Genomic DNA, 12,087 nt, shown 5'->3' on the forward strand with positions numbered 1-12,087 from the left:
CGTCGTTTACATTAACAAAGCTACACCAATTTACATCAGCTGGGAATATGGTCCATAGGACCTAAGTTACACTGGAAGATAATAATGATTTCTCTCTCGAGCATTGTTTTGTGAACTCAGCCATTAAAACATGGGAAGTAATTATCTCAATATTACATATTGAAATTTAAAATATTGTAAAAATAGCATGTTAAACATATAATTTTAAACTTAATAGGATTGGCATTTGCTTGTATGGTGGTTAAGCAATTCAGATTCTGTGTAATACAGGTAAATCCACAGTTTTCACTGAGTTTGTGCACCTATGTCAAGCCTGCCATCAGCACCAAAGTATTTGTGTATCACTGGTCTGTTCCATCACATCTAGATTTCAAGCCACATGGTGCAGTTCTCATGTATCTGAAAAGGTATTTTAAACTCCTACTGAAGCTAATAGGAATTCAGCCAGTTTATGGAAGCTAGGACTAGGCTTCAAACAGATCCTAGGACTCGGGCTATTGCACTCTTCATCTCAAAAGCAAGCCGGACACAAATTCAAACTGAATGAAGGAACTTTCCCTCTTCATGTTCTTATTCTTTTACTTGGCACTGAGCGTTTTTTAGAATAAAGCCTATTTTCTTGTCTGCAGGCAGCTCCATTCATGTGGCCGATGCTTTCATTTGCACCTCCTGGTTGAGAACTCTCTTCAGTTGTCTGAAACAGAAATGAAATGTCAGTGAAAGCACGTGCATGTCTTCCAACAGGCAGCCATTGGACTTGGTTCCCATTAGGCAGCTCTGCCTGACTGTCCTCTTTTAGTGGCACAGCTTCTAGCTTTGAAAGAAATTGAACCGAATGTGTACAAATGTCTGTAAGAGGAGGCTTGCGCTCCGAATCTAGGATAACCTAGATAGCCAATAATCCATGGGGTCTCTGCCTTAATTACTACATCCCTAGACAACTGAGCTTTTGCCTTCTCACCATTTGCAGCATCACTGGAAAACTCACCAAGGGACAGCTCAGCAAGCTTTCCTACAACACAGCGGGTGACGTGTTTTTAAGGGTGTGAGAAATTATATTGATTTATCCGAAGTTGGGGCTGCAACCCAAGAAGTCCTAATTTAGATGCATGTCAGGCATTCATACTCAAAGAGCTACGGTGGAAACGAAATCCTTGGAACCCCCTGAAAACTTGGGACACTTTCCAGGCTGAAGGCTTGCTTAGAAAGCCAAATGACCATCAGTAGCACGCAATACCTAGAACTAGTAAAATTGTTGACTGCTGAGCTCGCAATTTTGCACAGCCCCAAGTCTGGTTGGTCTTGTTTGCACATAAGACAGACAAAACGAGGGGCTTGTCTAGAACATGTTTCTCGTTGTAGGTCTGATTACTCAGCTCTTTTTAGATTTGCCCCAGTAACACAATCCTCTCAGGTTTCTAGTAGCGGGTTACAGTCTGAGCTCAGTTTCAAGGCACAGAACCACTCACACCACCAAAAATGAAGGTGTGCTCTACCGAAGTAATTTATACTTGCTTTGCCAAACACCTATCTGAGTAACAGTTAAAAAAAATTCAAAACATACTTTTCTTTTACACTGTGCATTATTTTCTGTCTTCATTCCAGTTGCCTCTTCCATTTCTAAAAAAGGTAATAAAATAATTAAATTAGAAAGAACCAGGGGTAAGTAAGCATACAGTCAATTTAACAGCTGGCTGAAGTAAAAAAATACCTAATCAGCTATTCCTCTGGGCATTTGTCACACAGAATAATAACTGAAGAATGATGAATACTTCCTAAAACATTTTTCTGAGGCAACGTGATTAATGTATCAGGACTGTGTAGCTTGGAGGTGTTTAGAGAAAAGAACGAAATTAGCAGCTTGGCTGTAGCATGGGGATTCAGATAGACCTTTCAGAGCTGAATTCTGCCTTTGTCCAGCAGGTTCGTGCTAGTCTAACTCCAGTTGTTATAATCTCAAGAGACGGGAGCATTCAATGTAGCATGGGCTTGGAGAGTCCTTATGCTAATAGTATACCTGACGTTATTTTCCCCTGGATTGGTTCCCAGGTAGAAGATAAATAGAGCCTGAAAACCTTCAGGCTAAATTTGAGTGAGACAATCATGTTCCAGTTCGCCAGTTAAAAGAAAAAAAAGAAAAAAAAAAGGTAGAGCACATTATGGAAAGTTTCACCAGTGCCTTTCAGGCCTGTACTGAATTAATATATTCGCTCCTTAACATATAGCATATGTGACCAGAAATGAGTAGTAACACCGAGTCTGTGACAGAAAGGATCAAGAGCAGGATTTTGCCTAAAAGTTTGGATGAAGTACATATGGGACTTTTTATTTGTTTATAATAATTGGCATTAAGAACAGCAGTTTGGACAAGTGGTAAGAAATGTAATTGATTACTTTCCCTTGCATGTAACGGCCTAGATTATGGTGGCTGGTGTTTCTAACGGATCATCTGGAAATGAACAAAGAAGAGTACTCCTTTGAGCACTAAAGCATACATACCTGTGAGAAGTGCATCAATTGTCTCCACTACGTGTTTTGCATCTTCCATTGTGAAACACATTGGTGGTTTAAATTTTAGTATATTTCTGTGGGGTCCATCTGCACTAAGAAGGATTTGATGCTCTTTCAGCCTGTGGAAAGAGGAAACATCTGTGTTAGACACAGGTATAAAACTATATTGTGTCCTGTCAGACCCTTCAGGCTGAGTTAGATTTTGAAACTTTTCTTTTTCTAGTACCATGTTATCAAAAGCTAGACAAATCTAAGCTGAGATTAATGACTAACTGCTGGGGAATATTAGGAGTGTTTGATCACTGCACATAGTCTTTAAAAACCATTTACTTGTAAATAAGGTGAAGGGCTTCAGCTGTGGCTGGTGTTCGCTTTTGTTGATCTTTCACCAGATCCACTCCAACAAACAATCCAACACCCCTGGAGTAGAGAAAAAAGATACAGACAAGTGAAATCCAGCATCGGTAACCCAAGCCTTCTGCTGCAAATGCAAAACCTGTTTCTAACAACTGCAGTTCCCTTCCCTGGGGCGCAAGTGGGGAAGGAACAGGAAAGAGAGGAGACTTTCTCTTTGGTTGTCTTTTGGCACTGGCTACTTCAGACGATCGAGTGGGATAACAGATATTTCTGGATACATAAATTTAGCTGGCTCATTAAGGCTACGTGGCCAGTTAAGAATGACAGAATAATTTTCTTTCTCTCTTATCCTGCAAACCTCAAGCCAGGGAGCTGTGGAAGACAAATAACCAAAACCAAGAACTAAAAAACCCCCACAACCCAACCCCCCTGCCAAAACCTGAAGGCAGTTATCATGGTAGTAAGATGAGATGAGGAAAACCCACACTAACATCTCCAAATGAAATGGACCAGATGTTCGAACAAGGTGTCCATCATCCCAACAGCGTGCTGACAACTGGGCTATTGCACGCAGATGGCTCTTTCTCCTACTCTCTCCCAGAGCTTTTCTAGTGGCTACACTTATACCTAACTAAGCAGATGGATGGACAACTTTTTTGAAAAACATATTGCCTTACAGTATCAGTTTTGGGTAGTCCATTTCAAAAAAGAGGTGTAGCATAAACATGACATAATGTTTCTGCGTTTCCCTCATTCCAAACTTGTTGATTTTTCTAGCACAGTTATTTTTCTTCTCTGACGTTGCTGTAAGGCACCCACCTGATATCTCCCACTAAGGGGTGTTTCTCCTTTTGCTCAGCCAGCAACTCCAGGAGGTAATTTCCTACACGTGTAGCATTTCCTTGGAGATCTTCTTTTTCTATTACCTCCAGCACAGCCAAACCAATAGCACAAGACACTGGATTGCCTCCAAACTGATAGCAAAGACAAATAGGAAAACAAAACCCGTCAGGAACATTCATCTGTGCCTATCCATGTAGTTTTCACTTGCCCTCTCCTGCTTGGCATGTCATGAGGAAAGCTTGAAGAGGGGGGGATTTTGTGCCATGCAGGCTGTGGAGCACTGTCCCCCACGCTTTGGGCAGTGTAAGAGGCCCAAGGGAGGGCTCCCTCTTCCTCTGCTTCAGGCTTCTGTAATTTGAAGATTTCACAGCTGAAGCGTTCAAGCTGCTCTCATGGTTTGCTGATTGCATGTGCAGGCAAAATGCTCCTGTGAAGAGCAGTGGGTGATAGATCTGATACTTCTTGAACTGGAGAGTATAAACTCCATTGAAAGCAGGGGGATTCATTGTAGCTGGGAAGAAGGCTCAGTCACAGGAGCAGAAAGAGGACTCGGTAAACAAGAAGAAAGCTGCTCCTCTGCGGCATGCATGCAGCTCAAATGTTTCCTTTGGTAAAGGGTCACTGTTTTGTTAGGCGACAACTGCAGAGCAAGGCCTGCCAGGACATGAGCCCCACCAGCACAGCGCCTATCCTAGAAAATGAAATTTTACATGGTCAGCATTTCAGAGGCGGGGGGTGGGAAGAGAGAGAGAGAAGTAAGGAAGAATTTATCTGTATGGATGTGAACCGAGATGCGTGACTTGCCAGAGAGCTAGTGCTGGTCCATATTAAGATATACCACTTGGTACAGAGCATATTTCAAAGCCTCTCCACTTGCTTTTAGATATTAGACTGCGGTTGACTCGAGCTCTTAGTAATGTGATGCAGTGATGGATGCAGATGTTAGCTGAATCAGCTGAACAACTTCTAACTGCTAAATGCAGACCAAAAGAAAAAAAGGCAAACCTTCACCTACGAACTTACTGTATTGAAATACTCCAGTCCGGAGGCACCAAAACTTTCAGCGATTTCCCTTGTTGTGACCACACAAGACATAGGGTGGCCATTGCCAATGGGCTTTCCCATGGTAACAATGTCAGGCACAAAGTCTTCGCCTTGCAGCTGGAATGCCCAAAAATGCTTCCCAACTCTGCCAAAGCCAACCTGGACCTCATCAGCTATGAACACTCCACCTGCCTCACGCACGTACCTGAAAACAAACAGAATAGCTTGAATGACTAGTGCTGCAGTACACATCTCGGGTAGGCAATCTAGGACAAGGGAGTTTGTACTACAGAAATTCTCCAGTGTAAGACCAGGTTAGGAAAAAAAAAAAGAATGTGGCTGCTGAAACACAGCTATAGCTATTTCAATTGACAAAATTTTTAGTTTGCTAAATGTTAAGAAAAAAATCTGATGTTTTGATGCAAAATAGGGGTACTGTAATGGTACTGCAGCGTTATATCTACGATGGTTCAACTTCATCTTCCATCAAACTTATGGCCTGAGGATTAAAGATAGAAAAGGAAAGATAATTATCCAGCTAAAAACAATTAGTCAGCTGATGTTCCATAAAAAAATAGAAGTAGAATCATACTCTTCAAAAAGTAGAAAGGAACCACAGATAGCCAAGAACAAGAGAGGGTGAAAGCTGAATTGATTGGATAAGCCTATAGTGAAAAACCTGTTTCTTTGGTTAATTTTCCAGTTATGCCCTTTTGAAGTGATGTACGTACTCTGCCACTTTCTGGAAATAGCCCACAGGTGGAATTACTTGGCCTCCACAGCTCTGCATGGATTCTGCTATGAAGGCAGCAATCTACAAAAAACAAACTCAGGTGAGAACTGTGTTCATCTGCTTGCCTTTGCGCAAACATCTAACAGTCTAGAAATAAATGTTTAAATATGTGCCTTAATTTAATCACGCAATAGGTTGGACAACTGAGGGCTCTTGAGAACAGCTATGGCTAAAGAATTTATTCATTTTGTAATCTGGGGTGCCCAAATTTGCAGTAGCCAGGGCCACCTTTGCAACCTGACGGGAATACAAGGACTTCCGTTAAGCCCTAGTTCTACAGCTGTGGAAGTGGAAGACACTTACTGGTGTCAGTGGATGTTGGAGCAGGCTCCTGGGAGCTATGTAAATTTATTTACAAATTTCAATTCACAGGAGATGCACAACAGTGTTTGCCATTTTCCCCAAGAGGTTAATGAAACTTGCTTAACGCCAAGGCTCCCCGGTAACGGGTACATGTGGTGATCCGCTTTTTTGTTCAGTCCTGAACACCAGGTAGAGGTGGGTAGAAGCTGAACTGTAAGATGACCTGAGGCTACGCTTTGGGCACCCCTGCCTAACACAAATAACTACACAAGTAAAATGTCAGCATGAGGCACTTGACAAAAGAGGAGAAAAATTCTACAGGTGAAATAATTCCAGTTGCTAGGAATGAAAAAGAAAGTTATTTTAAGTCAGTAAGGGTAAGAGCAGTGGATCAGATACACCAGAATATCAAAATTCGTTTCTTGTCAACAGCAGAGGTCTATGCAGCAGAGATACGATATTACCCCAAAGTCTCAGCATAAGTCTGCTATTTAAGGGATTGCATCCCCACACCACTTGTGAACCCCTCCCTGAGCATCAAGAGGTCTCTCTGGGCTGGTGCAGTCTTCCTGGAAACAAGGCCGAGTAGTAACGTGTAAAGAACCGTACACTATATTTGAAGAGGCATGCTACGGCCAAAGAGTACGAAGCTTCCCATAGCATGTGAGGCTTAGCCTTTAGCACAACTTGTCCTGCCACAGGTCTATGTCACCAAAACCTAAGAAATATGCAAAAGAAAGGAAACAAGGGAAGAAAAAAACAAAACTATCCGTTAGTAAAGAATAAAAAAAAGTTGATGAAGAAACTAAAAGAAGAGTGATGTAAGTCCATTGGACTAGAAGGGAACATGTTGTTCCAATCTCCAGTGAAGTCTTCTGTGACTTCAGTGGGCTTTGGATCATGCCCTACATGTCTCAAAACGCCATCATACAAAACATTAACACACGTTTTAGGCAAGCCTGTTCAGAAATTGTCTGTTTTTATCCAGGTCATATTGTATATGATTGAAATGTTCCCCTTTTTAGATGACTCCAAAGTTATCTTAAGCTACTAGACTCAGAAAGGTAGTATCAAGATTTTATCTAGCATATTTTCTCCGTGTCTTGAAGACTTTTATATATCCTTGCTAGAATTTGTGATGTAGTTTCTCAGCTGACCTCAAAGCTTGCCCTAAGATATTTACAATCTACTGATTCAATGCATAAAATAGGAAATTAAACTGCTTTAGTTGTATCTGCTTATTTACAACTGTATTATTGATCCTTTCATTGATGCCTAGAAAAATTATGATAAGAGCATCAGGTAGAAAAATGGCCCATTTTGAACACAGAACCCACCATAGAAAAAATGAAGGGCAGAGGGAAGCAAGGGAAACTGAGTAAAGAAACATGTCCTTAGTTGCCTGTTTCATGCCCCCATGCCACACTTAATAGATGAAGCCTCAGCATTTCTAGAGCACAAAACACACACCTTGCGTCCATTCTTCTGCGTTTCTTCAATAATCTTTTTCACCTCTTCAGCATAAGCACTTGCTGGATCTGGGTCGTCTTCCCTGTATTTCCCTCTGTAGATATCTGGAGAAGGAGCCTGAAAAGACCGATTTTTTTTTTTTAAAGCCCATCCTTCTATGAAACATTTACTTTCTTCTCTATCGCTCTGCATTTCTGTCTTTCCGCACAGATAGATAATAGGAGTTAGTTCAGCTGGAATTTCTGCATGGAATTGCAAAAATGCTTACAGGAGCTTAAATTCAGTCCAGCCCTGTGATGTGTTCAACATTACTGGACACAACTGTTGAAAGAGCCATTGTCTACCTCATCCACCTTTCAAGACCATCCCTCCTCTCCCCCAAGACACAATACTGAGTCTTCATCCATCATCTTATTTCAGATTCTTGCAGAAAGATCCATTTCTGCAACTGGAGAATGGGGTTTTCCAGTCCGTCACTTCCCTCCCAGCGTCCTAGTCACGGTACAAATCTGTATGACCTTCAAGCCTCTACAAACGGTGTTGGGAGGGGTTCAGTAAATAAGAGAAAGGAAGTGGTATAAAAAGGTGGATACTACTTTGGCAGCGTGGTTAACGCAAGGAAGTCTAGGTAAGAAAGACCTGCTTGGTGTACATCTGTGGGCTGAGAATGATTTTTGACTTTCTAAGATACACAAGTTCAGGCTGAAAATCAAACAGTATCCCGTTCCGTTGGACACCCGTGAGCTCTATACCCAGACCTGCGTGAACTTGTGGGGTCTGCCTTTCCAGTTTTTGGAAGCCCTGCATATCGTTAGCCAAACCAACACAACAGATATTGGCTAATTTCTTCAAACTGTTTAACTATACAGTGCAGTGACTCAGGAAACTTGTAGCACTACGAAGGACATCAGCCTCACAGCTGAATGCCCTCTTAGAAATCTAAAAGCAAACAGTTTTGCTCTATTTAATCCACTGACAAACAGCCAGGTGTATGTACTCTAGCATCAGCAAAACAGAATGAAAGAATATTTACACCAGAAGTGGGTAATTCTATATGCTGCATAACAGGCATAAAAATGACAAAAAGCAAAAACCCACACTTACCACATGCACAAACTCCTTCTTGCTGTCCTTTCCCAGCTGATTAAATTTATAGGGACTGATGTCAATCAGAGATGTAACATGGCCATGGTAAGCACTGCATAAATGTTAAATATCGAAGTCACTTTTCACCAAACGTACAGAAGAGCTAAATTTACAGCTGTGCCCATAAATAATCCAGAATAAGCAACTGTATCTGCAACACAGTAGCACTGTTTGTGAAGGGATCTTGATCCCAGTCTTTCTCTCAAAGGCAATATGAAATTGCTGTTGACTTTAATTCACTAGCAAGACTGGAACCAGGAGGGGTTTTTTCTTGCATAAAATCAAGTGCCAGCATGGGGACAGACCACGATGATGTCCCCTGGACCGCACCGCCTCTAAGGTGGCTGCCCTAGTGGCCTTACATAGCAGCTGAAGGGTGGGTCCAGCTTCCTCATTTCCAGCCTGTGGGCCCCACGCTGGCCACCCCAAGCTTTGCAAGCTAGACCCCAACACCATTGCAAAGACTCTCAAGAGCGTGCATTGCATCGGTAGGTGGGGATCTTATGCAGCAGCAGTACACCGCTACCTGCCCTGAAGGCCCTACAGGCTACACTGTTTGGCAGAAGCCACTTTCAGGGTAAGGATGAATATTGTTTGAATATAAAAGCTTTATATTGCAGAGAGTGCTAAAGCTGGTTACTGCTGGGGCCAATTTGATTTAGAAATGAGGAAACAGCGCCTTTTGAACCTAAAGCGTGTAGCAGCTTCATTCAGGGAATAAACACTTTCATTCAGCCATAAACTTGAAGCAAAGGGAACCTCGAACCAAATCAAAGACATGTCACAATCTCATAGTAGCACACACACAGGGTAGAGAGGATGTTTTTGAACTCCTTTGTCTTCGTTACACCTTTCTACTAGCCAGTCAACAAAACCTGCCAATAGACACAAAGAAAGGACAGAAAGCCCACCCTGACTGGGATGGTAGCTATGGCAAAAGCCTACAGAGCCTTGGGACCTGGGCAAAGAAATACCCTGTGGCGTTCAGGAAGACAAGACATTGCAGTGCAACAGTGACAGAGCCAGCTCCATCCTCAGCCTCTCCTGACAGAAGCTACTCTCAGTGGCTCCAGATTTTGGCCACATGAGTCAAGGAGGGCTAACAGGGATCTGAGCATGGCTGAGTCAAACAAGCTTTGTGCCGTTCAGATAGAGACACGTGCTCTTGCAGTTGCTCTGGCTGGACATTCTAGTCACAACCTGAGAAGAAGATCCAGCCCTACAGCAGCATAACCAACCCTACTGCTGCATCCAGGATAGGGAAACCCAGAGATGTGGTCGGCCACCTTCCCCATGGCTGACAGCCCTCTCAGCGCCTCCTGATTTTGAAGCTGTTTGGTTTTGTGTGCGTACTTGTGTTCACTGGAAGAGAGCTGAGCATCAGTGCAGCACTGTTGCAGAGCTACAGGATCTTTCTTCTTGACCACTGAATATTTATTTGTACAAAAAGAAACATGTCCAGCAGACCGTGACAAACAGAAAACCCTTTTCCAGAGCAGCCCAGTGGCCAGACCACTCACTGATGTTGAAAACCAACATTCAAGTCTCTGGCCTGAATTGCTTTGGGAGTCTCTGTGGGAAATGCCCTGTTACAGGTGATTGACCTTCTGGGGTGACTGACAAGCTTATTTTTCAGAGATCTTCAAAGCTTGTGTTTATCCAAATGTGGAAAAGGGATTTCCTGACCTGTTCTAGTATGAAAGCAACAAAGCTTTTCTTTCAGCAGGCAGTAGAGTACAAACGGCAGGGGACTGCTGCAAAGCCGCTTCCGAAGTAATGGCACGAGTTGCTGGCTGCATTCACATAAGTTACTCTATGTACTTACTTTTCAAGGGTGATCACATCTTGGTGCCCATGGTACTGCCGAGCCAGTCGTAAAGCAAGATCATTTGCTTCAGACCTGCATAATAACAGATACAGCCGCAAAATAGTGAGGAAGCGCTTCCAATTAAAATGGTATTCTGACACAGAAGAGGAGGCATGGGACTAATGGATATAATAAATCAACACAGCAGGCTCTGTTACTACACAGATTACAATGCTAAGGTTGAGACTGTAAATGCCATGTAAGAGAGCAAAGAAAAAACAGCTCTTTGTATAAACAGCAAACAAAGAGATGCTTTCTTTCCCTCCCCCAGTTTGCTTGTAGACATTTACCTCCTCGTGGTACAAATGAGACCGTTTTGCAGCTGAGAGCGCAATGCAGCCGCAAACCCTCGAAAAACAACAGCGTGCCAGCCCCGTCTCCCACCCTCCACGACAGCTCCGTCCTCCTCAGCACTTGCACTATCAGGCAGCAGAGAACACAAATTTACTCCCCGGACGAAGACTCAAACTTCCAGCCTGACCTGTAGCAGCCCCTCTGCTCAAGTCCCTGCAGGTTGTCTGTTCTGGAAACACAAGCGATCACAGACTAAAGGGACCGTCTAAAGAAGACTACTCGTTTTCAAGGTCATATGTCAATTTACAGATAGCATTCATCAATCTGTACATAACGTTCACCAATTTGCAGTCTAATTTGCTTTTCTTTCCCTTTCCCCCCTTTTTTGCATAGCATTCAGCAGACCAGTTTCATGTTTTGGCTCTCTTGCATTGAGCCATCACACTAAATATGACAGCTGCAAATGGGAAGGATCCTTCCATCAGTACTGGAAATATTTTTGTCCTACTTAGTAAGATTTAGACCAAGCTGTTCTGAGTGTCCATCTCAAACAGGAGCAAAATAGTCATAATGGAAAAAAAAATATTCGGACATACCCAGAGTTAACAAAATAGCAAACAGAGAGTTTCTCGGGCAGGGTGGCTGTGAGACGTTGCGCATACTGAACAAGGTTGTCATGCAGGAACCGGGAATTTGTATTGAGCAGTTCCATCTGTTTTGTTGCAGCCTTTATCACGTATGGATGGCTGTGGCCAACTAAAGAAGAAAATAATTATTTTCTTAGTTATTACTAGCAAGCAGTCAGTTATTGAACCACAGAAGGAGATTCAGAGAAGCACTGTGAACATCATCACTTGGAAGAAGTGTGTTCTGATCCCTATTAGAAATGAAGGAATAGAAGCAGTCTTACAAGTTAAACTGCTTACCATGTGCAACGTTGTTGATACAGTCTAAGTATTTTTCTCCTTTCTCATCAAACATGTATTGGCCCTGAGCACGCACTATCTTCAGAGGGTCCTTGGCAAAGAAAACTTTGCAGGAAGGCCTAAAAAAAAGAAGTGTAAAATAACACCATTTTAGTTTTCTCAGTTTTTCCCCCTCTGAGTTTTCAGGGGGTTGATCTTTTGCAGCTCTGGAGACAACTGCCTCCCTCTGCAAAGAGCTGGTGAGTGGTTCAGATGGTGGTCAAGCAGGGCTCTTGCTGAAATCAAAAACAGCCGCCGTGTACCTGCCCAGGCACAGTGGGAACAGAAGCAGGTCCTTAATAAGGGCGTTTTTCAAAGCATGACTCTGCCTGCAAGCAGATTCACACAAGCACAGTGACTGCAAAGTCGTTCCAGGTCCTTATACGTCCTGCTGCGTTTCTAGGCTGTAGCTCTGTTTGTTTACATGCCTTATGAACATGTATGGCCAATTAACTCCCAGGGAATAAAACTAAGTTGTTAAGCATTGTTTTATA

The 12,087-nt window shown here is 42.8% G+C and overlaps 1 protein-coding gene across 1 annotated transcript; it reads right to left on the minus strand.

The window, feature by feature from the left end:
• Nucleotides 1-6: 6 nt before the first annotated feature.
• Nucleotides 7-11,668, minus strand: ETNPPL (ethanolamine-phosphate phospho-lyase). Its single transcript, XM_009327064.1, has 12 exons — nt 11,555-11,668; nt 11,225-11,384; nt 10,293-10,367; nt 8,426-8,519; nt 7,322-7,438; nt 5,487-5,569; nt 4,735-4,960; nt 3,688-3,842; nt 2,842-2,931; nt 2,500-2,630; nt 1,565-1,620; nt 7-694 (listed from the first exon to the last, which is right to left on the minus strand). Exons 1-12 carry the CDS (start codon nt 11,607-11,609, stop codon nt 563-565), a joined length of 1,374 nt encoding a protein of 457 aa, XP_009325339.1. The 5' UTR covers nt 11,610-11,668; the 3' UTR covers nt 7-562.
• Between the last annotated feature and the right edge of the window lie 419 nt (nt 11,669-12,087).

Source organism: Pygoscelis adeliae, unplaced genomic scaffold (genome assembly GCF_000699105.1).
Source record: "Pygoscelis adeliae isolate BGI_AS28 unplaced genomic scaffold, ASM69910v1 Scaffold87, whole genome shotgun sequence".
Classification (NCBI taxonomy): Eukaryota; Metazoa; Chordata; class Aves; order Sphenisciformes; family Spheniscidae; genus Pygoscelis; species Pygoscelis adeliae.